Source organism: Aythya marila (assembly GCF_965140915.1).
Source record: "Aythya marila genome assembly, chromosome: 3".
Lineage (NCBI taxonomy): Eukaryota > Metazoa > Chordata > Aves > Anseriformes > Anatidae > Aythya > Aythya marila.
In genome coordinates, this window is record NC_139044.1 from 32,211,073 (window position 1) to 32,238,697 (window position 27,625).

The following is a 27,625-nucleotide window of genomic DNA, read 5'->3' on the forward strand; positions in this document are numbered from 1 at the left end:
TTATTCCGTGATTTTACTCCTATCTTTAAACCACTGATACTTGCCATTCTGCAAATGCTATGGTTTAAGATTTTCCCGATTATTCTCTTATTATGTAGATAATTGGAATCAATACAGACAGACATAATTTTGACTTCTAATTAGGAATTCAGCATTTTGAATAAATACTGCGAGAGCTTTTCAGATTAATTTTTTCCACTTCAGATCATTTTGGTGATAAGTACCAACATTTGAAATATGATTGCATCAGTTGATCTGAGTATCGTGAAAGCCTGGAGCTGCTGTGATGTTTACTCATGAGAGGGACCTGAGTGTATCCATTGGTTTTATGTGGCAATGTTTTGGTAGCCAAAGTGCGTGGCTGTTTGCTGGGGAACTGTACAAATGTTATCCTCTGTAAACTCTGATACCCATCGTAATGCCTGGTTGCTTAATCACCCATGCAGTGTTAGTTCATAAAACAGAACTACAGACTAGTGCATTAGAGCATAATTGTAATAAAACCCACCAAATCAATCAAAAGCCTGAAAGGAACACACGAGTTCCTACAAGGCTGCTAAGAGATCCAAATTTCTCCTTAGTTGGTAAAGCAGTTAGGATGAGTTGTTCTTCTTTTAGAGTATGTAATTAAAAATTAACCGTTCCTTATTTACATTTTTAGGTGTCCAAAATAAACAGTCCATTTCTTATTTAACAGACTGATATATAAGATAATCTTCTGTATCATTTATCTGATGTAGTTTGTCTCCTATGCATCTAGGTTTTAAACATGTTTCAACTGAGGATTTTAGGTCGACAAAATATAGTTGCTTGTGTATGTAGATGGGACTTACTAGAACCATTCTGAAAATGCAAGTATGTCCTTATTAACCATTTTAGACTGGTCCCTCTCTCTGTAACCTGTAGTGTATTTAATGTGATTTTTAATGGTGTCCTTTATTAAGATTTCAAGATCCTAATTTTAATATTTTTTGTATAGGTGATTAACAACTACCAATTTTTGTTGTTGTTGTTGTTCTTTAAGGTGAGCACTCCAGTAGTTACATCAACCACACAGGAAAAGCAGAAGGACAGCGATCAGTTTGAATGGGTTACCATTGAACAATCAGGGGAACTGGTGTATGAAGCACCAGAAACAATTGCTGCAGAACCTCCACCGATCAAGTCAACAGTTCAGACTATGTCTCCCATACCCGCTCATTCTTTGGCTGCCTTTGGTTTATTCCTTCGTCTCCCGGGCTATGCTGAGGTGCTACTAAAAGAACGGAAACATGCTCAGTGTCTGTTGAGATTGGTGTTGGGAGTTACAGATGATGGTGAAGGAAGTACGTGCTGCAATTACTATTCTTTTTTTTTTTTTGTAGACCACAGCTAGATTGTTTTACTTAAAATTATTTATATTGTAATACTTTTAGCAGGAAGTTAGAATTGGTTTGTGCAATTTGTAAAGAGCTGTGTTGTTAGCATCTTTGATAATCACTTCTATCTAAATACAACGTTCTTTCTGGTGAAGTTTTGTTGCAATCATCAGTATTCATATATTCACATCTAGATGTCAGAGTAATTGTAAAATAACTGCTGATCAGACTTACAGGTGATACTGTCAAGATGCCAGTGCACTCAGACAGAACATCTGAGTAGCAGGACATGCTCAATTAATTGAGTGAATTAATTGAGTGAATGTGTATTTCTGCAACCAAATGCAGAGTAACATGCATCGGAGCATAGCTACAGCAAATGTAGAATAAACTGTTGGGAACTGCTTTGCAAAAGGAGATCTAGATTATTTGCTGAGCAGGAACTCTACTCAAATGGTGTGAGTTCAGAAGGATAAAGGGAGTGCTCTTGGATGAATGAACAGATGAGCAGAGACAAGGTTATTTTTGTAGTAAGTCTTTGGAACCTGGAATAATGCATATAGTTCTAAGATTTGTATTTCTTAGGGTTTTGAAAAACTAAACTGTTTGCAAAAGATGCTTTAGTGCTTTCAGATTTCTCCTTTCATTAAGATTTTAAAAACAATGCTGTTTTTCCATACAGCAATCAACTGGAGTTAATCTCCACTCAGCAAGAGAGTCTTTTTTACTGTCCTTTCTGTTCATCTTTTTATTTCTCCTGTATTTTGGTACAGGACGATAGACAGGAATAAACTGCATAACAAACATACAGCCTTGTTGCTTACTCCCAACTCATTTGAATAGTAATTAGCTAATGGACTGTGCACATTCACTCAGACTACGATGTCTGTGAGTGATTTACTTTTGCAAAAAAATATTTGTATGTATTTTAAAAACATACAAAGAGGCTAACACAAACCCTTACTTTTCAGGTTGCTTTTCTTTCTTCTTGTGTGCTTCCACTGTTGCCATTGGAATTCATTTCTAGAACGTCATTTTTGTGATTGGTGTGGCCTGTCTTTAATTTTCAGGCTAAAATTACTCATATGCAGTTTGTGCCCAGTTACCATTATGCCAGCATTGTTCTTCATTGTAAATAGCTATTCCTTCTTTGATGCATTTGTTGACAGGAATTGTATTCTTTCTTAGACTTCGGTTTTGCTGGACTAAATAGTCAATTTCTCCATTTGCTAAGCCAAAAGTGTGAATTCAGCTCTTTATCAAATGTGGAATAAATTGTAAACAGTTGTCCACATTAATTCTTTGTATAAAGTATTATTGTTTTCCTTTTCTGTTAGAAATGCATCTTTTCATACACCTAGAATCTTTTCTTTCTTGTGCAATGCAAAGAATACAAATTAATACAAATACAAATTCTGCACTTAATAATTAATGGTTTATAGGTTAAATATTGATTCCTTCATCTGTGAAGGTAAATCATTGGGCAAATGTTTATTTTAGTGGTTTTTTTTTTTTTTTTTTGTCATTTGGCTACACCTTTAGTTGTAGAAGACTGTAAGATCAGCGTTTTTTCCAGTTACTCAGTTTTATTTATGAAGATACAAGTCAAAAGACATCTTGCTTTCTTCTTGTTGTTTTCTTTACAAAGAGTATCAAATGGACACAAATTAACTGTTGTGTTAAGGCTGAGAGAGAAAATAATATAAATATTATTTTTATAAATATAATATATATAAATTATATATATTTATATAAATATAGAAATATAATATAAATTTATATAAATTAATTATATATTCATATATAAAAATATGAAGCAAACTTCTGAACAGAGTTGGCTATTTGGAAGTACTTTTAGTGTTTAGATATCTTCATTTACATACACACTGTAGAGGGAATGTGAAATGCATTATTAAACACAGAAAAGATTGAGACACCTTCCTAAATGTATGTGTGTGTTGCATTAGTAGGTCACTCCATTGTTCATAACTTGGCTTCTAAAAAAAGTAGCTTTTGCTCATAATACATAAGGGTTACATTTTTTAAACAGTTCTACTACAAAATCCAAACATGCATCTCATCTAATTAAAATTATGTCAGTATTTCACGATGCATTTGACTTGAGTCATATCATACTTGGATTGTGCCAGTGGTTTCATTCACAATTTGGTCACATGAATTTAAAAAAAAGTAAATTCCTACATCATGAGAAACGACAGCTCCTTGTCAGCTGAACTGCTGTTTGTTGACCATATGCATTCCTTAGCTTGCTGTAGTTGCAAGTCAAAGGAAAAAAATAGTCTGAGCCACATTTTTTCTCTTCATTCAGATATACGACCTGCAGTGTAGTTAAATAGAAAAGAGTATTGTGATTATTAACAAATTTTGTTTTTCTCCCTGGAAATGGTGAATCAAATTTTGTAACTTGTTTTTAATCAATTCCATAAAGGAAATAAACATTCTTTCTTCTATACTCTTCTCCTCCTTAAAAGCTGTTGGTAAGAGAAACCTAATATTAGATAGCCTTACTATATCTGAGTGCTTAAGTCCTTAGTGTATTTCCATGTTTTGTTCCATAAACTGTTCCATAGATTAAAAGACTATATTGAACTATTGAAAGAAAAAGTGATTTTGATTATTTTCTTCTTCAATCTAGGTCATATCCTGCAGTCTCCTTCAGCAAATGTGCTTCCAACCCTGCCCTTCCATGTGTTGCGCAGTTTGTTCAGCACTACACCATTGACTACTGATGATGGAGTACTGCTTAGGCGGATGGCACTGGAAATTGGAGCTATACATCTTATTCTTGCTTGTCTGTCTGCTCTAAGCCATCATGCCCCGAGAGTTCCCAACGCTAGTCCCAACCAGGCAGAGGTAAGTTTAATAGAAGACTTTAATTGCAACTGAGAAGCAGGAAAAGTTTTTGCCATAATAAAGAAAATAATCAGTGCTTTCATTAAAATCTAATTTCTGTGTAGCTGGCATTTGAATGAAGAACAAAAATAATTAGAAAGTACTTGATTAAGTAATCGTTCTTGCGTGTTGCAAATAAACATAGTAATCATGAAATTTAAGCAACAAAGACTTGTCAGGAGGCATTAAGGTGTAATCTGTTTCTTTCTCAGGACCTTCTTTTTCAGCACATGAGAGGCATAATACTCAATGGATGGTTGTTCTTTCTTTTTTAAATTCTCATTAGATAGCATGACCTCATTACCTTATTTAGCATTCATCATCTAAACTCTACTGACTGCAAATTATTTCCTCTTAAATGCTTCACAAACATAAATGAGTTGTGAAAAGTAATGAATTAATGATTTTTTTCATCCCCTTTTTAAAGACAAGAGTTTTCCAGTGTTCAAGATCCCATGTGAATCTCAAAAATTATTTTTTTTAGTATACTTACTGTTTTATACTACCCTCTATTCGGAACATGTATCCCCAAATTTTTTAGTATTATGAGTTGCCATTTCTGCACGATAGACTGATTGTCTCAAAACATGTTTGGAAAACAATAATGACTTGCCCTCTCTTATAATTTTATGGCAGAGGCTTGCATAAAAATGTTCTGGTGGATAAATATGTATTGGTAAGCAGCTGCAAAATATGGGGTTGTCCATATTTTAGTAGCTTCTGATACCGATGGGGAGTTGAGCAAAGAAGAAATGAAACTATATGAGTATAATTCACTTCAATGGCTAGTGAATTTTGAAGGGGAACTGAGATACGCTGGTCCGAATTGGGTATCAGGCTGCTGGCATACTAATGACTTAAGATAATTGGGCTTCTGGAAGGAAAGGGCAAACATTAATTCTTATCTCTGCTTCACTACCATGCCCCCTGAAAATAATTCATATAATTCATAGCTATCGGAAACTAGATATTCATCAGGCCTGCACGAAGCTTCTATCTCTGAGGCAGGGCTTTCCCTTAAGTGCTTTAAGTCAGTGCTCATGACATCCTCTGAAGTGTTAAAGGCACAGTGTGTTTATGAGTGATGATGTCTACAGGGGACAGCTGTTTTGTCACCAAGATGCATTATATTCTCAATGCAAAAGTTAGATGTTGATTCTGGAGTACTATCAGTAGGGTACGTCACAGGTGATAACATTTACCTTCAAATATAATCTCTAACAAAATCCCTGAAGAAGATCTGGACAGAAATTGAAACTTCTCAGAGCTGTAAATCAAATAATACAAATTAAAGTTGGGCACCTACTCACATAATCTAGCTTCAAGTAGGGCTAATTGTCACTGAGTAGCTATAATGAAAGTAGCAAACACTCATGACTCTGGAAAATACATTCACTTGTTTAATGTTCTCATTGAATAATTAGGATAGCACTAGTTAAAAAATGCTCACTGGGATTTTTTATGCATCATTTTCATCAAAGGTCTGGTAAATTTTCAAAATTACTGTTAAGTACTTAAATAGTTTTATAAGTGCTAAGAAATTCAGTGTTGAAGTTAATGTTAGTAAAATGCAGTGATGCAGACCATTGGAATAAATAACTTGTACCTTTTGCCATTTGGGTACATTTATTCAAAATCAGCACAAGCTTGAGCATCCTAGCATTTCAGTTGTGTACTTTCAGTGACATTTCTATTTCCATCCCTCTTTCTAATTATGTTATTAAATTTGACTGTTAAACAATAATAATTAGAGAGCTGTATTGTTTAGCATAATATTGATTAAGTAGCATTTTGATATCTTTCATCATTTAATCAGTAACAATAGTTTAAAAGAGAACAAAAATGGGCTTGCACTAGTAGTCAAATTGAAGAACTACTTGCAGCAATTTATCACTGACCTGGACTGGATTTTTGTGGCAGGGGGATTTCTAGCTAAAGCTTCGAGTTCCCTTCAATCCTGATATCTATATTAAGTTAATAAATTGGGATTACATTGTTTTGCAGAACAAAGGCTTTTTAAAGAATGAAAAGATGAAAAGTGTAAAATTATTGTGACTTTATTTTCTGTAACTTAGCCACAGGTGTCAAGTACCCACAACAGTGCATCAACAGAAGAACAGCAGTTGTACTGGGCTAAGGGTACAGGCTTTGGAACAGGCTCCACAGCTTCAGGATGGGATGTTGAGCAAGCTTTAACTAAGCAAAGGCTAGAAGAAGAGCATGTGACCTGCCTTCTACAGGTGAGTAATAATGAAATGTTGTTTAATGATAAGTAGTTGAAACATGAGGGCCTGGATAACAAAAACAGAGCTTGTGGGTTTCTTCAGTCATGTAGTACAGTAATTATGGTATTTTGGGGGGAAAAAAACAGAAGTTTACTGCTTCCTGTCTAAATGAAAAAATATAGGGATTGTATTTGAGGCTTTTTTTAAACTTTACTAGACTGCTGCATAAAAAAAGATCCAAATGGGCAAGCCTAGGTGACAGTTCTGAGTAGACTATGAACAAAAAAACATTCTAGTAGTTCCCTGGAGGTATCATACATCTCTGTAGACATAGCAGCATTCAGTCAAAAGTAAAGACAGTCTGTTGGGGAAGGAGGATGTGGGAATAGACATTTTGTGTGTCAAAATAATCTTACCTATTCATTTCTCACTTAATGTTGCTCTGTTTTAATAAAGCATCCAAAGTGGTTACCGAAGTGTCCATGAATGTCTTGTATTCCAATGTAACAAAATCTCACTCAGACATACTATCAAATCCTGATAATGTCACTTAAATGGCAATATTAAATCACCAGTGAACGACTGGACCTTAATAAAACTCTGATGCCTTTCAAATGCGTTATATTAAGGACAGAGAAATCCTGTTCAGTTAAGCCTTTAAGTCCAGTTGTGAAATGTAGCCAATTGGTTACCTTAGGTCAGTGCAAGAAATTCTTCCTAGTCATCAAAAATTTCATTCACAGAACTGTCAGCTCAAATGCATTAGCTAACCTCACCACTGGGGTAGTGCGCAAAGGGGATGAAATTCTGAAAACATCCATGTCCTGACTGATGAAGATATCATTTTGATGTAATCATTTATTTCAGTCACCGTAGATTATAAGGCACAAGCATCATGTCCCCTTACAAAAGCAAAATGAATAAAATCTGAAACAGTTCTCCTAAGCACAAAAAAGGAGAAAGCACCTGAATTACTCCTGGCAAAGCTTCCAGGCAGTACTCTGCATTATGACATGCAGAGGTTTGGCTATAACTGTCAAAAGTCATGAGGAAAGGAGGCATTCGCTTTGAGCAGTCAGCAATTGGAGGGGAAAGTAGAAAACCCTTCAGCATTTTGCTGAAGACGTCTTGTCAGTTTTACAGCAGACTTTCCCTGATCACTTCTCTGGAATGGTTCTTTAGGAAAGTTTTTATGAAGTGCTGGTAAAATAAGATGCTACAGCAAAAGATGATGGCTAATGGGGTTAGAGCAAAGGAGAAGGAAAGAAAGAAGAGACTAAAACGGTGAATTTAGCACCTGAAATTCCAAGTCAAGTTACTTAATTTGAAGGAACAACCGCACAAATCAGGCAGTTGGCAATGTGTTGGGTTGTGTGTGCTGTGACCCACGGTCAGGGCCTGTGAGCTCGGCCGGAGCCGCCACTGGGAGCCGCGTGAGGCGGCTTCCTGCCTGTCCTGAGGGGAGGGCTGCACCCTGCTTACTGAACCACGAGCGTGCACACAAACGGTGCTTCAGAGTCAGTGTTATGCTCACTCTAAGCTCTTGTCTCATCAGAAGTCCTGTCCAAAAGTAAGTTACAAGTCATTTTTAAAACATTTACTTTTAATTTTTTATTCTATTGGCTGTTCTAGAGGGAATGGCAAAACCCACTTATCTCAGTAGTGACCTGGCAATCTTCAAGATTCAAGTAACTCTAGCAGTTTATTCAGAATTCATATTAGTTGATCTCTTGAAGTCATTCAGAATTAAAATAGCTATTTAATTTTATCACTTCCCCAGAATTGTAATTATAACCTAATAAACAAATAAAATTCCTTCTGAGACATCTTTGGGCCTACTGAAATAAACAATAGTGAGTTAGCAAAATAGCTTGTGATGTATTACTGAAATTTTTCTTAAGGAAGGAAAGATAGTTCTTTTGCCTAAAATACATCAGTTATGATTAAATACTTTTCTGTATTTCAGGTTCTTGCCAGTTACATAAATCCTGCAGGGAGTACATCGAATGGAGAGACCCAAAGTAGCCATGAAGGTAGAGGACAGAACAGCAGCGCGCTCCCATCCGTTCTCCTGGAGCTACTCAGTCAGTCTTGCCTCATTCCAGCAATGTCGTCATACCTCCGCAACGACTCAGGTAACATGCCATTCTCTCCTACATCAGAGATATTTTATGTCTGTCAAGTAAGTGTCAAGAAAACAGTGCTGTTTATATGAACAGCAGGTAGCTCTGGCTGGTTTCAGTATGTTTGCCATTTTAGAACTGTACTAATGGAACATTCACTTCAGCCTTGGATAAGAAAACAGCATTCACAATTGTTCGTTGAAATATTCATTTGTTCTAAATGCCTACACTTGGTTTAGTATCTTTAAATTAGAAATTCAATTCTTAAACTGCTGAAATTTGGATTTTTGTTCAGATGCTTTGTAAAGATGGATTTACTCCATGAATAGTAGAGGCTGTTCTTCCAAATGTGAATAACTTGGTTTTGGACCTTATTTTGCCTCCCCTGACAGACATATTGTCATATTATTGCAGTTCTTTTGGATTGCAATTGTGTTTTGTGGTGAGATGAATTTCTTGAAACAATGTCATAGCTTCTTGGTGAATTACATAGTATGTTTCCTCTCCAGAGGTAAAAGAGAGATCTGTGTCTTAAGTGGCCACAAAACTACACAGAACTAAAACAAGCACGTGGCTCTTTTAATCTGTGGTAACTAGGGCGTTACATAATCTTCTATGATGGAGTAGAAGTAGTTCAAAAAGTCTGCTGGGGCCTTAAAGGAAAAATAAAAACACAAATATATTTTACTTGCCAGTCTGCAGTTTGACACATCTCCCTGATTTTATAATGAATTTGTTGGTTCTGTTTTCCACATATTACAGTGAGGAAAATGAACTAAGTAGCTTATACACCAGGCCCATTATTGCAAATGAAAATCTAATGTAAAACAGTAAAATAAATTATAAAGTGAAACAATAAAGAAAAGTAATCTTTTTCACAGACATTCATAAAATTGTCTGTTGTTGAGGTAGAAATGAAAAGTCATAGATAGACCTAGCAGAAATAGTCTGTTATCTAAAGGATGAGACCATTGGTTCAGAGTTGTAGATGAATCACAACTGTTGAAATTGCTTTTTGCTGTTTTCAATAGAAAAATGTATGTGTATAAGTCACCTTTAACTGGGGAAGAACAGTCAGATACTGATAGAAGAGATGAGATATGTGGCTAGTAGAGAGAAGCTGGGACTAGTTCAGCTTTCAGAGACAGTTTGTTTTCCCAAAGCACAAAGAAAAGGAACAGGCTCAGTGAGAAATGTTTGTTTTCAGTGTTTTATTGGACTTTCTGCTATGGTGGTTGTCGGGGATATTCCAATGTTATGGCTGTGAATTAACAATTAGTACAGAGGGAACAACGTAGATGCTTCCTGCGTTTTCATAAATGGATGTGTAGGTCTTAAAGTAGCCGCTAAGCTAATGTTAGAGCAAATCAAAACCTTTCTCTTTAGAGAAACGCCATTATCTACTACTCTAGTTCCAAATTTGCAAAGGCTGAGATTATTTCTATTGGAATTTAGAACCGTAAAATCTCAAGGCTTGTTATGCTTAATGCATTGATCCAAGCCATATAGTCTTGAAAGCTTCCTGCTGTATTTGATCAGTGTTCTCTGCTTAAAACTATCATTATCAATGTTCTTCTTGATTTAAAAAAAAAAAAAAAAAAAAAAAAAAAAAGTTTTGCAGGCTTGTATCAGTCAAGCTTATCTTTGAAAGCATAATGGGATACCAGTAAGAGAGGGAACTGTGGAAGTAGGCACAACTTCTGGAAAGAATGTCTTCTCATCATGAATAGTTGAGTCAGATGCATTTAGTTTGAAAGTAATCCCTGAAAATGGTTTGTCTCAGTGATAGCCAGGCATAATTCCAATGCACTAATTGCTGTTTAGTTCTCACATTGAGTGTGAGTTGCAGGTGATGCTGGGGTTCTAGATGTCACTAGCAGGGTGTCAGGAGACTTAGCTGACAGAGAGAGCCTGGCTGTTGCAAGAGACATGGAACTTGAGAAGCTCTGGAGCAGTGTTAAGCTCTGATGCAATGCCCGAGACTGAAAAAGTACCTTAACTAATGTATTTATAGCTGAAACATTGGAAATGTGGAAGTTTTGACTTGTTTTTAATTAAATCTTAAAGGCTAGTGTGATGTATTAGAACAGATTTGAGTCATTTGTGTTAGGTTGAAATTAAATCAAAAAGGTCTTCTCCAGGTTGAATTCTTAGCTATTCTCTAATGGAGATAGGGCTGAATGCTTACCAAGTAGGAGTAGAAAAGGAAATAGTGTTAGTAAAGCTCATGAACGTGGCCTTCTAGTTTTCAGACCAGTGTACCTTCTGCTATCAACTGTACTTTCATGTGGAAAAAGCAGGTAACTGTATTTTTCTTGTAACTTGCTGGACTGAGAAATTAGGACACTGCACGCAGAATGCTAATAGAGTGTTCCCAGGTTCTGGCACCCCATCAGGAACAGGCTGTGCTGAGGAAACTGCTGACAGAAAATAGCAATTTTCAGCAACTCTGTAACTTTCTGAGACTTGAATGGATGCTTGTGGGACCAGTTAAAGGTTACCCTTATTCTGGAGGTATTCTTTTGGTAGATTTTGTGTTTTGCTGGAGATCATTGAAATAACAGTGATCTTCACATATACCTCTCCATACGCATAAAATTACGTGAGGAACTTTTTTATATAAAGAAATACATGCAAGAGTCTGGGTTTGCTGTGTCCCTTTGTTGCACAGTAGGCTGATAGCACCATGCCGATACAAGATTGTAAGTATTTTGGTATTGATGAAAATTTTCTAGTGAGCTCACATATGTCCAGCTAGCTACCGGTATGCTACATTCTGCTTGCAGAGTTGTTCTGGCAAAATTCTTGAACAGGTCCAATATCAGAATATAAAATTAGCCTTTAATACGTTTAGAAATTTATTTCGTGTTTTTGCTGCTTTAAATATATTTTGCCATCCCTGCTCAGTTTGTCCAAAACATACAGATAACAATCGGACTAGATTGTTACCTAGATTGCTCTAGATAAAAGGAATATTAATCAGATGAAGAGTGCTTGCGTATCATGTAATCGCTTAGAAACCTCACCTTGAAGCAGATCTTTGCAAACCAGACTGCTCTGTCACATTCTGCGGCTTCATCTGCATCAGAGTAAGGTGATTGTGAAGTCCTTGAAAATCGCGAACTGACCACTTGCATTAATTTCCATAATTGCTTTTTTTTTGTCCAGAAGGAAGGTTTATCTGTCTATGAAGGACTTTTCCTTACTGCACAAGACAGATCATATCACTAGTCACAAGGAAGAATATCTGCTGTGATCCTCACCCTGTTTCTTGAACATTTTTTCCTTTGTGGCATATCTTATGGCATTATTGGGGTCTTTGTTATCTTCCATTTCATAAATGAAAACAAGTTTATCACTGTAGTATGGCAAGATTTTTCTTACTACACTTGTGTGCATTCCTAAAGACTTAATTCATGTTCACATTTGTAAAATTGATGTAATTCTTAACTTCTGTGTCACGGAACATCTAGCATGTATTCATTACTGAGCATTAATGCACATTTCACACCAAAAGCTATCATGCAAAAACCTTTTCACTGCTGTCTTGTATATATGATGTTTCATTTGAACTAATTATCATTTAAGAACTTAAAACATGACCATTTCTCTCCTTGAACACAATGCTCAACAATAAAATTTGCACCCTACAAGAGGTTCGCAGCAAACATGACCATCAGGTTCTAACTGGAGTACATGGTTATCTAGAAGCTCTAGACTTGGCTGGTAAAAGTGAGTTACTTGATTGGTGGACTTAGCTTGTATTAATCCTCATAAACCTATTATTTACTGAGAAGGAGAGAGTGAATTACAATAACAGGTAGATTCTTCTCGCTTAGAAATGCGGTCACACTAGTTTCTCCCTAAACCAGTAACTAGCAAGCCCCAAGATGACTTAACCTTGTTTAAAGCCCAGGGAAGTGATTTCTTACCACCTCTTTCCTGGAAGACAAACTTCATGGTAAGTCACAGAATTCTGCCTGAATTATTTGCTGGAATTGCCAGGCTTGTGAAGCAGGTTGTGCTGTGCTTTTTAGCTGGCATTTTCTTGCGGCCCTTTCTTCACGTGCCCGCCTCTTAGTCTCCTTTCCTTCTTCAGTGGACAAAGATTCCATGTGATGTGGTTAGCATGGTGGTGTTAGATCCAGCTCAGTCTTTATGGGTTTGACTGCAGAGGAGAGATAACATATTTCTATGGGAAGGCTTTAGGAAAAAGATTGTGTTCACAGCCTGCTCCACTTTGTAACAATCCAGTATTTACTTTTAATGCACCTTTCACTATTAATCAAGTACTGTAGCATCCTGGATTTGTGGATTCATTAGCAGTCAGGCTATTTCATTCCACTGTCAAATACCTTATTTATGTATGTAGTACACACGATGTACAAATCTGTTGAAGGTGAACATACTGAATTCATTTTCTGCCTCTTGATATATCTTTGTTGAGGCTTTGTCTATTAAAGTCATTCTTTTCAGGCCTATCCTCCTCACCTTAGAGGTTGAATTGCACTAGATTTCCTGCTGAAGTATTTATTTTGTATTAATCATACTTGTCTTCAAGACATTATACGGTGTTGGTTTGCTCTCTGCAAAGTAGTCTGTTCCTGCTCAACTGACAAGGCTGAGTACCTTCAGAAGCCTGTGTTCCCTAATGGGGCTCTGAAGTTGGTACATTGAGTTCATTCATTCAAGAGTACCACGTCTCTACATCTTTATTCGCAATCTGACGAAGGTGTGAGGGTACTACTGCAGTGTAAGCATTGAATCTTCATGAAATTCTGCTTTTCCCTGACAGTATATAATAAAAGGTATTGCTGTTAAGATTTTTTTTTTTTTCAGACTTTTATGCATATATTTCATTGAAGTTATAATCACTGGATCTGTAAATCAGAGCTTCTTGACGTAAAACTAGACTTAGGTCTGCATGAGCACGGAGATGTAAGATTTAAGAGATGGTATCAGACTACTGTTTCGAAACAAAATGTAACTCATATGCAGGGGCAAGCCTTGTGATCATGTTACCCCGTACTTTCCTTCAAAAAGACAAGGCCTGTATAATACGCAAAATCAGAAGCATAATGACAGCTTAGGTAGACAGTATATAATTAACCAAATTAAAAACTCAGCTAGTTTTCATTAATGTTAATGAACTCGTTCATTGGTAAAGCAGTGATCCTGGACCTCTGCCACAGATGGTTCTAACTTTGGGAATGCTTTTTATCTGTTGTGCTGTCGAGATGCTTACAAAAAAGGTGCAGTGTCTCACTCCAGCAGTGGTGTACTAATCAAGTCACAATTTGGAGAAGTGTCATGCACTGAAATGACATGAAATGCAAGTATTTGTTTATTTCACAGAACTGACAAGTTTTAAGTAACTTCAGGATCAAAATAAACAATAGTTTCTCCCTGAACTTCTGTTCAGTTTTCAGGTTCTCCTAACTTCTCATTTTAAACCCCATCTCAAATAACCTTGTGTTATGAGATTATTGTGGTAATATCCACAGATATACTGTTTAAGTAGTACATAAAAAAATACTGTATTTTGTAGATCTAAGTAAACATGAATAACCCACATAACTTCTTTTCAATACATCTTAGTTTTACAGAATACTGTGGTGCTTCATATACTGAAAATGAATATACAACACCAGAGATTTACTGTGGACTATGGACAGTGAATAAGATTTTTGTCTGCATGTTCCCTTCCAGTGCAGCCTCAGCTCTGTTTGTCATTTCTTCTAGATGAGCCAGTATTGACTCAGAGTAGCAAAACCAGAATATACCATCTTCCACCTCACTCCTCTATAAATCAGTGTGTTATAGTATAGTTTTTGTAACTGACTGAAATACCACTGCCAAGCTCTTTCTGTTAAAGATCCCTGACCTCAGTCTATGCATTTGCTTGTTAAGAACTGGTTTTCAAAGGCTCAGTTGGTTAAGTAGTTATGAGGGTCTATACAGTAATAAGCTGTTATCCATACAATAGATGTATTTATTTGCTGTCATTTTTATGGAGGGATGGATTTAGCTTTGCAGAGCTGACTTTCAGAAATGCAGCTCCTCTGTTCTTCTTGTGGCACGTGTAATACAAGAACAGTAGTTATTAGCCTCCCTCCCCCCCCCCTTTGTGTGTGTGTGTTTTCTCTGTTGTATTTTTAATCCTAAGCCCTCAAAAGTAGCTTTTCTGTTAGAAGAAATATGTGGAATATATTCATGTATACAAAAATTCCTATGATCTCACTGTCTGCAGCTTTGGATTTAGTTCAAAGCCATACATGGCCTTAATTTGAAACGTAGAACTAGTGTAATGAATTTCAGTAGACTAATGGTATGTACCATGAAGTATGCATGAGAGTTGCAATTCTGGGCCTAACCCATTAGCCGTACAAAAAGGAAAGGACCTGGTCCAGAGAGAACATGTTCTTCTGGGAAATGCTGTTAGGCTGTTTTCCATACAAAACCAGGAATCCTTTGTGATACGTTTTATTTTACTTGAAAATAAGCAACAGGATAAAAACATGGAAGTTGTATTTGACTTACATTAAACACATTCTAAAATCGGCGATATGGAAAATGTCATTTACTTTTTTTTTTTTTTTCTTTTGGAGAATATGTATTAGAGTATCATTGTAATTTATAATATTTCTTAAAAGAAGTACTAAAACTCTTCTTTACTTTTTTACACCACTTTAAAGGATTTTTAATTAGAAAAGCACATCATCAATATAGCATGATTTCAAATACAGATTTGATAAAGGCAAGAAAAATCTAACCTTTTCCAGCTTTCCACAAGACTGACAAAAATGCTGCAGAATATAGCTAGTAGTTAAAATTTTGCTTATAGTATTACAATTTTTTGGTATAACAGTGTTCCTGTTTCCACACTTATTACACATCAGTGTAGATTTTAAGCCTAAATTATGGTGATTTAAAAATAAAACCCTTTTGTCTGTTTTCTGGTCTCAGCTATGAAGAGACATATTGCACAAAACTACAGAAAGCATCACGGGGCTTGCTTGTATGTATTCGTATATTTAATTAATCTCTTTCTATGTTCTGATTGTTCTCACTGCTTTTCTGCTTGTATTTCTTGTGCCTTGCGTGTTTGTTGGCAATAAAATAGTGCCATCTCGGTTTCCACTATTAGACTTTCATCTTTTATCAGTGAGAAATTGAATATTGTCTGTCTTCATTTACATAATTTAGCACCCTAGCTGGGCTCACAGATACATTTAGCAGTCATTGTTGCAGTGCCCTTAGCCAGGCACTTTGCTCTGGAATGTTATTGATATTATTGTCAGACTGTTTTGGTTTGTGTTTTTTTTTTTGCTTTAAATTTAGAAATCATCCTTACTGTCGCTGGTCTTTGCACTGTGTGCTATGCAGTTAATGTTCAAAAATGCCATCAAAGCGTAGTGTAGATGTACACAAAAACAATAACAAATAAATTGAGCACAGTTCCAATAATTCCAAGCAGTGCTAGAATAGATTCTTCTTTTTCCTCCTTCTCCTCTCGCCTTTTTACATCCTCCAGTGTTGTGATGGCAGAGGTCCCCATTTTTCCTGCAAATATCTTCACCAGTATTCTGGCAGCTAGCTAGAAGAAAGAAAACAAATGGTAAATCTGGTCTGACGAACGTGCAAGCTTTGATCTTTTTAAATGCAATTCTGTACTTCTTTACAAAATATTTATTATTTCGGTGTTTGTTGAGTTGTATTTATCTTCTGTTTCTTTATGTATGGCCATGTAGGCGTTAGAAGTAATTGTTCTGGAGATGCAGATCAGGTAGGAGTGAAAAATAGCTTGATGCTTCAAGCTAATTAATATGCCTGATTATAAAAGAAATTTAAAATTTGTCTTTAAACAGCTAATTTGTTTCTTTCTGAAACATCACATAGATGAAAGCAGGTATGTGGGCATTGTCAAATGCTCTGAAATGCCTGGAGAGATGATGTGAATTTTCAGCTGTTAAATATTTCACTGTCACAGTACAAAACCAGTTGCAAATATTCATGTCTGCTGCTTCCGAACATGGAAAACATGCCTCTTTAACACAGTATCTCACTCTGTTTTGACCAGTGAGCCATAAGCAGGCAATTGCAGGTGAGGTCTTCCCCTTTTACTTGTTTAACAGATCAGCTTTTGGACATGCATGCAACAGCAAACATTGAACAGAAAACGTCTGTCTTTTCAAATGTAAAGGTTATTGCTATTATATATGCTTATTACTGCAGTATGCCAAAGGACGGTAGTACTTTCATAGTAGCAGAATACTGTGCAGCCTGAGGACTTCAGCTAGATATTTACAGATGCGTGTATGATTTATTACCTTTTTTGTTGAAAAAGTGAGGTTGACAGGTCATCTCTATTACTTAGCTGTTCTTGTACTCTTAATTGACAGTCAAATATCCTCTAGAAATACATTCCATGTAAAATTATGCTGTTTGGCAGCTGAAATGTTGACACTATCTATAATTTGCTCTGCTATTTTAGCCTTATTGATCAGAAAATTCTAATCTTAAACTAAAATTTGATTGGGCTTTCTACTAGTTCAGATAACTCACGTTTAGTGAAGCTTTGCAATCACATTTTATAGTGCTACAGCGTTTTTCTCTTCTGGCAAACATCTTTAATCATTGATGATAAACCTATTTCTGCTGTGAGTCTAATTAAAGTCATCAGCTTAGAGCATATCTCATACCCAGAAAGGTAACAAAAAAATAAAAAAGATGTTTCTTACCCTACATTGCATCAGGAATAAAATGTCATCAGACATGCTTCTTACTCGTAGATTCAGTGGCAAACCAGGCTTTTTTCTTCATGAAGGGGCTGCTCTCCTCACTCAGACAGACCAGCTAGGAGCATGAACAGTTCCTTGATGAAGAAGTTTAACGGCGAGGATAATAACGTTGCCGAATCTTCCAAATGACTGGCCTTCTGCCTCGGTAATCCACTAACGCCAAGTGTAGTCAAAAACAGCAAAACCCTTTCTGGTAATGATCCTCACTGTTGACTAATTCTCATTAAAATGAGGATTTTTTTTTTCCTGGATGATGCAAAGCAACGACATGCATGCTGTTTGCTTTTGCCTTAAAAAAAAAAAAAAAAAAAAAAAAAGGAAAAAAAAAAGAAACAGCTCCTGCTTTATTCAATTGTGTTTAGTTATTTATTAAGACTTCAAAAAAACCCAGCAGCCTTTGATTTACTCTCAGTGGCAGCCGTCTGAAGAGGCTTCTCACGTTGCCATGCTGTAATTCCGAATGCAGCGCGCTACGTGCAGTCACACTATGGCATTTTAGTCCAGGCTGAGAAGGGCTGAGAAGAAGGAGCCTGTTCCAGTGGCGGCCGTGTAAACGCTGTCACACACCTGCATTCAGAGGCTCTGCAAATAATTCCAAGGTATTCTTCGGAGCATTGCATAACTTAGCCCGGCAAATCTGAAGAGAGGAATGACAGCGGCTTCAGTTGCACACTGTGGCGAGCTGTGACATTGATTAAACATGCACTTGGCACTCACTGAATAAAGAAGGAGCTACGAGGCACCCTTGCAGACGGCGAGTTGCATAACAATGTGCGCTGGCTCTGCTGGTTCATTGTCAGGCCGGGCACATTTTCATCCTGCAACAGCAGCGAAAGTGTGCGGCGTCGTGAGGAGTGGAGTTAACTGTACTTCGGGGTTTTCTGATGAAGTGCTGCATGACAAATAGTGACATTAAGGCATTCAAGCTGAAACAGTGTTTCTGCCTTTTGTCTTTTTATGCTTTGTTTGACAGGCAATTGTTTCTAAGGGAAATGCTGCTTCTAAGGCTTTCCCTTTTTGTATTCACCACCGAAGAATGCAGGTTGGTGCGTAATTAATGAAGGTGCAGACTTGCAGACAAATGCTCCTGTTCTGATTTCGCAGGAAGCAGTAACTCAGATTCTTCCTAGGTAAATCAAAGAGGTTTTTTCGCCTGTGCCATTGCAGAGGGAGGGGGAAGCTCTCTTCTTCCCAATCTCGACAGAGGATAAACCACATTTCTAATCGCCTCTGCAGGTAGCTGTGCTTCAAATGACTTTATCAGTCACTTTGTTCTATGAAGGCTAATAACACAATGTATTTTTCTTGAAACAGTGCATAGTTTCTTGATATGAAGGAAAATGTATTTTAGCTATCTTGAAAAGCCTACTTGAAAAAAGCCTTTGCAAAATCAACCACTTCAAAGTTCCAACGCTCAAAAAAGCTTATGCGTATGAAAAATCATAATTACACGGACTTCAATCAGTAGGAATGTAGCTGGAAACCTCGATCACTTTCCAGAACAGCATCTTTTAGAAATTAACAAAGCATTGTTTGAAATTCAGTTTTCAATAATCTTTGTGAGTTTGTATAGAAAGCAAAAGAGGGGAAAATCATTGCTTTTAAACGCTTCCAATTTCAAATTAATATATTCACATATTAAATATTTTTATCATGTTTCTGAAGTGTTTGAGTACACTTGTTTTCTTGGTTTCTTAGTGCTAGACAAAAGTTCACATTTGACATGTGTGTGATCTTAATGTTAAATACCATGTTCGAAGTACCATGCATGGTGTGGTAGTGGTACTTGATCTGCCCCTTATCCTGAGTTTAGTATTGCCTCAGTGAAACTGTTTGACTCTAGATGAAAGGTTTAAAGTATTAGTTTCAATCTCTCCAGCAGAGCTTCTTTAAAATATATTCTAGTATGTATATATCGGCTTGCCTTTTAAGCTGTATTCTGAAAGCCTGCTGCAGCTTCAGTTGTTCCTGGAATTGTTTCCTGTCAATGTTTCTTGAACATATTTCTGTATTCTTTGAGATCCATTTAGAGATTGAAAGATGAGGAAAATTTCACCTGTGTGTTCTGACCGTTCATGTTGCTGAGAGCACCTAACTAATTTAATATTTAAGCCATTATACCACATTAACCCTCACATGTTAAAAACCAAACCCGTTGTGAAAGCAGAGAAACTGTGCAATGTGCATCTTTTATTTAAAGATTAATGATCTACTTGGAGGGTAAGAATCTGTCACCTTGTCAATTTAATATGACTTGGTTTAAAGGATTCAAGGTCAGCAGAAGAATTTTGTGCAATATTGTCAAGTGTAAATGGTGACAACGAAGTAAATTCAGCAGCTGCACTGCCAATAACCAGCTAATTAAGACGTATCCACAGAGAACAGCAAAAGACTCACAAAGTATTTCTTGGCCTGGTTTTTGCCATGGTTGAGCTCTCATATCAGTCTTCCGTTTAAAGAGTTGTGATGCAGCTGACACTTCAGGGGCTGCACGAACCCGGGGAAACAAATCTCTTTAGGCTCTCTCTGCAAGCAGTCGAGGGGGAGTGACAGCTCCTGCACACTGATTCAGATCCAGCATTCGCCTGGACCTTGGTTTGATGGCCCGTCCATCCTTCCTTGGAATTGAGGTGCGTGTCTGTGCAGAAATGTCATGGTTTAGAGAACAGACCCAGCCAAAAATAGTTCAACAGCACAGTAAGAGGGACGGGGCAGTAGCTGCTTCAGTTGTCAGTGCTGTCAAAGAGTTGCTGTTTCAAGGGGAAAAAAGAAGAAGAAAAAAGTGTCAGTGCTAACGTTTCTTAATTACAGGAACCTTGAGGAGTTCATCTGTATGGGGTGAAAGCTGGTATTTACAAATAATTTCCTTATAGCTACAATGCATCTTCAATGGGAAGAGAAAATTTCACGTGGGATTTTTCATGTGGAGTCGAGTGAGTAATACAGGCTTGATTTGAAACGGCCTTGATTTATGCATCAGATTTGATTGTATCTGGAAGATCGGGGAGATATTTTTCATAAAGTAGCATTAGAGTCAGTACATCTTATGTGAGTCGGTAATAAAAGCACCTGTTTTGGGGTGAACATTAAATTACATACTAATTGGGTTTGGTATCCAGAAATACACTAAATTGAATTGTTATTTCCATTTAGGCAAAGCTTTAAAGCACTTGGTAAGACTTTTGGCATCTAATTTAGGTAGCATCCCAGAGCAGAGCAAATTCTGTTGATTAGAGGTCATTCTGTTCATTACTGCTGATGTTTGAGCATTTGTATTGCATGGAAATAGACCTCAGGCAATACAAATATATGTCATATTTTAAAGATACTCATACTACAAGAGGGGGTTGCCAGGCCATCTTGTAAAGACTCAGTGGTATAGATTCAATGATTTACAGTCTTGGACTTTAGAGGATCATTATCCTGCTATACACTGCTGCTGTGGGTAATGTGTCACACCCATAACATCACACTTACAAAAGAAACAAGTACTCTTAACCAAGGTACAATTTTTCTTTTTTTCCGCGTACATTTTTATGGATTAATGTAATTTTGTTGTTCATGTACCCTAAGATAATCCTGTATGCCGTATCTTCATTAAAAATGCATATTTTGAGTCAGATATTGTTGCCTTTACAGAGAGCAAATGCTCTGTAGAAGATTGCTAATTATAGCAAAATGTAAAGAAAAATTTGAAGGAGAAAATGGAAAGAAAAAAAAATTAAAAATCTCTAGACTTAAAAATCTGTTTAGGTTAAAAAGCTGTAACAAAATCCAAAAGATCATTCATACATCATTTATCCTTGAAGATTGTTTTCTCTTGTAGTTGTTCCATGTTTTCCCTAAGATGCAGGAAAATGCTTGAAATGCAGCAGCAAACGCATCCAGTAGGCAGTGCGTTGTGGTTTTCTTCTGTGACGACCTCCACAAACTCCATAGGCAGTTATGAGATCTGATACTTTTTCAGTTTAAATTGCAGAACAACAGAGCAAAGTTATGTCTGTTGGGAGATGCAATAATTAAGATGAACTGGTTAGCCTAACGTGAGCTAGAAGGGGCTATCCATGCCACTTCATCCTCCTTCCTTAGGTTTTGGGGGTTTTGTTTTTTTAATTCTCATGAGAACTACCCATAGCTACTGTTGTTTTTTTTTTATTTATTTTGTGGGAGTTCCTAGCTTATTTTTTATGATGTAGGTGACAAGCAATGCCTTTGAGTCAGCAGCGATGGATGGTGTCGTTAGTTTGAGCCAGTTTTCCAAGTCTTTATTTACCCTGTTGAGAAAAAAATAACTCAGGTCCTGCGTCTGTAGCAGCGCAGGTTGCTTTTAGATTCCTTATTGTTCTCATTCTCAGCTCTTTCATGTGTTTCCTCTTACCACTGATTGGATGATGTTTACGCTTCACCTATGCATCTACATCTTGTAATAATTTTCCTTCTGACTGAGGAACTTCAATGACTTTTTTTTTCTGAGCTCATAACTTAGTTACTGACTGAGAATATCCTTGGAAAAATATAGAATTCTTTCGGAGTGAACTACATAAATTCTTCTAGTTTGTTCCCACGTATCAGTCTTCACTCACCAGAAATTTGTTTGTTGTAATCTCTTACGCTTGCTTCAAAATAGTTCGTTATTAAGAAAGCAATTAAAGCTTTATAAATGCCACCCAAAGTAGTTTGACCCTGGGAGTAATACCAGTTCTTCTGTCACAGCCTTTTTTGACACCAACTTCTCTTAGCAGCAGTCAAGATCAACTGCTGCTTTGCTGTCTGTGAATATGGTCAGAATGGATACCAGTATTTTATCAAGTGGTAAGTTTGCTAGCTCAGCCAGCCTGCCTTTGGAGGGTGTCAAGTGATATGTCCCATATTAGGTTGGGGGGAACTATTTTAATCGCTCTCTTGATGAATGGAAACAACTCAGGAGTCAGTGACTGATGAATGCTGCTGAGGGTAGGGGTGAGGGTTTCAGCCCCAGGCATGGTCTGGATGTGGTGGAAAGAAATGATGGAGAAAAGACAAGGTTTTTTGTTGTTTCTCGTCTCACATAGGACATCAGGCATCTTCATTTTTATCTTTGCCGATATCAAAAAGAATCTCTTATAACTTCAAAAAGTGATTAGCTAATTTTAAGATGCTTCAGTGATGATTCAGGGCTGTTCTTTGCTGCTCCAGACTTTTTTTTTGTGAAAAGTATCGGGGACTGTTTCTTCAAATTGGTTTGAGTGTAGGCTGCATGCTTCTGGAGGATAATTAAGGCTTTCAAGTACCAAATTTTTCAGCTGTTATGTTCATAAATTTTGTTGTGTTAGAAGAATCTTAAGTGAATATTGGTCCCTCCTCATGGGCAAGCCAGGAGAGCAGTGAGAACTGATCCTAGTCCAGCAGAGAACAACAGTACCAAAACAAATTCCTCTTTCTCCAAAGGCCTTAAAGCATTTCCCCTGGTGAGTAAGAACAAATCTTGTCCATGTGAGTTTCCAGATGACTGCTCTTACTAAAAAATAAAAAAATAAAAAAATCTGGAAGATACCACCAGTCACAGCACCTCTTGCTGCATCTCTTTCCTCTGATTTTTCATCTGTACTTGTAAATGGTTTTGCAACAAGACCACGATACACTCCTCATGAAATCTCTTATTTTCTGTTGCAAAAGAATATGAACGTATGCTTACTGTCTTTTAAAAGCACTTAAAGTATCAGGTTATTTTGTAGTAGATAGTGCTTTTGAAGTAGCACTTCATGAACAGATATTTCTGAAAGTATCAGAACTGATTATTCACTTGAATGCTTAATAATATCCAATATTTATGAAAGAAAAAAATGTAAAGTTGTTTTTCTAACTCATCTGTGTTGCAGAACATTATTGTAATTTATGGGGAGTCATTAAGAAGTATGTATCAAAACATGGTATTGAGAATTAGAGATGTAACTGTTATGAGGAACAGCATATCCTGGCTTTCGTTTCTAATTAGGTACTGGATTGTGTGGCAAATAAGACACTTAGTCGTTTGAAGACTAAATCTTACTAGCTCCAAAGAGCTAATTAGATTTTTTTTCCCAATAAATTTTTATTTAGCAAAGATCACTGACCAGTTGTAACTTCTACTTCAATCTTTATCCATTCCAGTACTGCACATTGTTGTAGATTGCTTTTGAACATCAGACCATTAACTAGAGAGCTCTGCACTGATTTACACAGCTGCTGATGACTTCTGCAGCTGTATATGTGGAACATACTTCAAACTAACTTGCAACCTCTGGCCCCACTCACTTGATCACGGTGAATTAAAGTACATGTTAGATTTTCCATAAGGAAGGGAGTTTTGTGGGCAAGATGGTTGAAAACTTAACAGGTGAGAGGTAGAAGGGGTTAAGGCTGGATTTCAGTGAGGCTTCTCACATCACACCTTGTTTTTCTTTCTGCTTTTTGCCTATCTACTTGCTGCCTAATTTCTGTGGAGTAATTTTCAGAAAAACAGTTCTCTGGAATTCACTGTTGGTTTGGTTTGTTTTTTTGTCTATTTTTGTGTGCCTTAAATCACAAAGTTTTTTCCAAATGATGACTTAAGTTCCTGAAGGTTCTTTACAGGACAATCCTGATAGTATAAGTAAACAAGGTTGCTTTCTCATTTGGAGACCAATATGAAGTTCTGGACCTCTGTGGTTACAGGATAGTATGATTGTCTCGAAGCACGAGCAACAGACTACTTACGGATCTGTATCTGTCTGCCAAGAACCTGTAATTTTTTTTTATATCCCCTTTGGATCTGCTTAAACATTACTCTTCTGGTACTAATGTGCGGTATATTTTTCTGGCAGACCTTGATGCCTTGCACTCTGCTGTGCAATATGTTTTATGTAAAAGGAAACTAAATTGTGGTGTTTGCCTTCCAAAGATGAGTTATCTTTTTTAATAAGCTTCCTTGATAGAAAGATGTGTAGAAGCTAACAAATCATACTTGTGATGCAGCTGGTGTTCATTTCATTACTGAAGTTAGTTTCTGTATTTTTGTTTTGGGTTATTCACTTGAGAAATAAAAGGTAGGGGCTGTTGTGTGTAAAAGTATTCGGTTTTGGCTGTAAATGTTCCATGAAATTCTCTCTTCACTAGCTTGTGATACCTGTTTAATTTACAAAACCTGATACAGGTCACTGATGAGACTGTTCAAGGGATATGGCAGGAAAGTTTCTGCCTTGTTTAAAGTGGAGGGAGTCTATCCCTAAGCTTTCCTGGTCCATCTTATCTCATTAATAAGGCCCATGAGTGTTTAATCCAGCAATTTCTTGTTTCCACTTCATTAATTGGAAGCCCAAACTGGTTGGTATATCCCTGCCTATGGGAGAAGACTGGGAGCCTCTGACTGCTAAATGTTATCCTTCAGCACTGCAATTGGTAAAGACATTTGACAAGAGCTTTAAAATTTGAGGTACAACATCGCATCTTTCAAAATTTCCATGGTAACTATTATTGGGGCTCCCATTTTTTCTAATTTTACTTCAGTCTGAACACCTCCAGTGGTTTCATTTGGAGCTGGTAAATGTGGCTGGGAGTACGAGTGCTGGCTGTCTGGAATAGATTGCTCTGCCGTCTGCCACGTGCTGCCAACACATTCACAGATTTTTACTGGAGGCATTAAGAATTAAGATGCCTTTCATCACCTACAGCCTCAGTGCTTTTTTGAAAAGAGACCATTGCATCAGACGACTACATCACGCTAGTGTCCCGTAGTTGCATATGATACTGCAGAAATGTTGGGGCCACTTCCTTCAGTTTATTTTCATCCTGTTCTGTTCGTTATTGCTTACTGGGCCATTGTGGTATGCGCAAGAGCCTCCCCAAAGGACAGGAAATAATGCATTTTTAATGTGATTTTTTTTTTTCCTATATTAGTGGCTTAATCAATCACATAGCATAATTGAACAAGGTTTCTTGACCAAATTAGCCATCCCTTTCTTTCTGTTGATGTACAGAGCAGCTTGCCATGGTTAGTTTTAGGTATTTTACTTCAGCTTTCCTGAGAAATAGTTCGCTGTACTCAAAGGGCAGAGTTTTAACAGTTCAGAGGCACGTGGCTCAGCGTGCATTTGAAGAGGAACGTAGTGCAACACTGAGTGCTGGCTTTCATTTCAGCAGTTGAAAGTCTCATTTGTTTGGTGAAGTGATAGGTCTTGATTATTCCAGGCAGTAAGTCTCACTGTCACAGCTGTACTTTGTGTGTGGTCTCGTTTTCTCTCCTCTTTTTAAAAATAAAATGTTATAAGCATATCTGGAGTTTCCTATAGTCATATGCAGGCACTTTCATAGTACCTCTTTTCTTAATCTGAGTCTATTTGTAGTATTGAGTGGAGGTCACAGGAAACATCTCTGTAGCTGAAGCAGTTAGTCTAGAAGACGAGTTGATCTATGATAGCTTACTTCAACACACATACTCTGGGTTTTTAAAAGTGCTCATATCTTCAGGTCCTCTCTGAGGACAACCTCAGGCTAGCATTCTTCATTAACAAAAGCATATGTTGATTGTTTTTGAGTTAGGGGATGATATGCAAAGGCTCTTGCCATCATGGCCAAGCAAAATGTTTAGATATTTAAGGTAGAATAAAGCAGTCTCCTTGCTGCCACCCAAAGGCACGATCTGGTAGGTATGCCCAATCGTACGGAAAGTTTGCTGTGAAGCACGGAAGCTACACTTCACTTCATCCCAATGGGAATGTTGCTGTCCTCTGCTGATGGTCTAGGAGTTTGAAGAGAAGACCTGAGTCTTGGCCTTTCTCCATCTGCTGAAGTAATGTCTTTAAAAAAGAAAAAAATGTAATCCTTCACTATCTAATTTTGAATTTCCACGTTGATTTCTGCAGCATGTGCTATGAAATGGCAGATTTCCATCTAATTTTCAATTCCCATCTTACCCTACAATACTAGTGACTGTTTTATGGGCTGGAAGGGGTAACAGTCAGACTGAGGACCATTTCAAGGTGGCTGCTTGCCCACTCGTCTTGCCAAAAATAGTGAAATCACTATTCCTTCTCCCAGCGCAGGGATGATGAAAGCCAGATTAACTTCCTCAAAAATCATGCTTTGTGTTGTCAGAGCAGTAATACCTTTGCTTTCATTTCTGCGGAGTGCCTGCACTTGAGAATTAGCTTCAGCACTTGAGAATTAGCTTCAGTTATCTTGCTTAACTCAATGGTTTATGATTTAGGAATTCAAAAGGGGGGAAGCATGTATTTTGTGCTCTACTAACAGACTCTCAATGACATCTGGGCTGGCAGCAAATGAATGGGCCAACAAATACAGTTACTGTGTAAGAGCAAGAATTTGATCGCATCAGAACTCAAACAGGCTTAACGTGGGGTGGCTTTTATTGATTTTTATTTATTTACTTAGTTATTTGTCAAGAAAGTTTCAGTCCACAGGCTATTTGTTTAAGCCAGGTAATTTCTCCTAGGAAAAATGTTTTTCTTACCTCCTTGGTTAAGTGGAAAATTAATTTTATGCTTTTAGCTTACCTCTAGTACTAGATTTATTTCATTATGTCTACTTCAAATATAAATTATTGGTCCTTTTAATCTTATTAAAGCCATAGCAAAGAGGTGTATTAATACTGGAGGTTTTTTTCATCCTATACCAGGCAAAAAACCCTCATTCTCAAGCACTCACTGGTTGCCGTTATATATATTTCCTCCTGTCTTTTCTTTTTCTTTTTTCATTGCTGATAATATCTCCTTGTGTATGTTTGTTGGATAATCTAAAGCTATCCTGCAGCTTTACATTGATGCTTCCTTATATTTGTTTTCTGGATTTGGATGCAAACATCGTTTGGTTAAAGCTTTGTCCTTTACTTGCTTTTCTTCGTATTTTGTTGGTTTTTAAAGAACTGATATTGGGTAAATCCAGCGATCTTTGGGAGGGGAGATTTTTGGAAGCTGGAGTGCTGGATCTAGTGGCAGGAGGAATTTCCTCTGCAGTACTTTGGTTAAATCCCTCCTACACTGATGCTTTACTGCACCATTTAAAACAAAGCAAGCAAACAAAAAATGAAAGCTAAAACAAAATTGCATGTGGAATGTTTCAATTTTAGCTTTCATTAATTATTCTTACATGGTAATATGTTCCCCACTAGCCATGTTAGGTGGCTCTGTAGCCCCCAAGAAACATCCCTCCGTTAACTTGACTGCCTTTTTAAGACTGAAGTATGAATGGCA

The 27,625-nt window shown here is 37.0% G+C and overlaps 1 protein-coding gene across 5 annotated transcripts in view; it reads left to right on the forward strand.

Moving 5' to 3' along the window:
• BIRC6 (baculoviral IAP repeat containing 6) overlaps positions 1 to 27,625 on the forward strand; it is a 181,110-nt gene that overhangs the window by 123,213 nt on the left and 30,272 nt on the right. For all 5 annotated transcript variants that reach the window (XM_082757615.1, XM_082757618.1, XM_082757619.1 and 2 more), the window contains 4 exons: positions 1,025 to 1,325; positions 4,015 to 4,232; positions 6,347 to 6,511; positions 8,463 to 8,631. In XM_082757615.1, the coding sequence (XP_082613741.1) occupies positions 1,025 to 1,325; positions 4,015 to 4,232; positions 6,347 to 6,511; positions 8,463 to 8,631 (853 nt within the window). The remainder of the gene's footprint in view (positions 1 to 1,024; positions 1,326 to 4,014; positions 4,233 to 6,346; positions 6,512 to 8,462; positions 8,632 to 27,625) is intronic.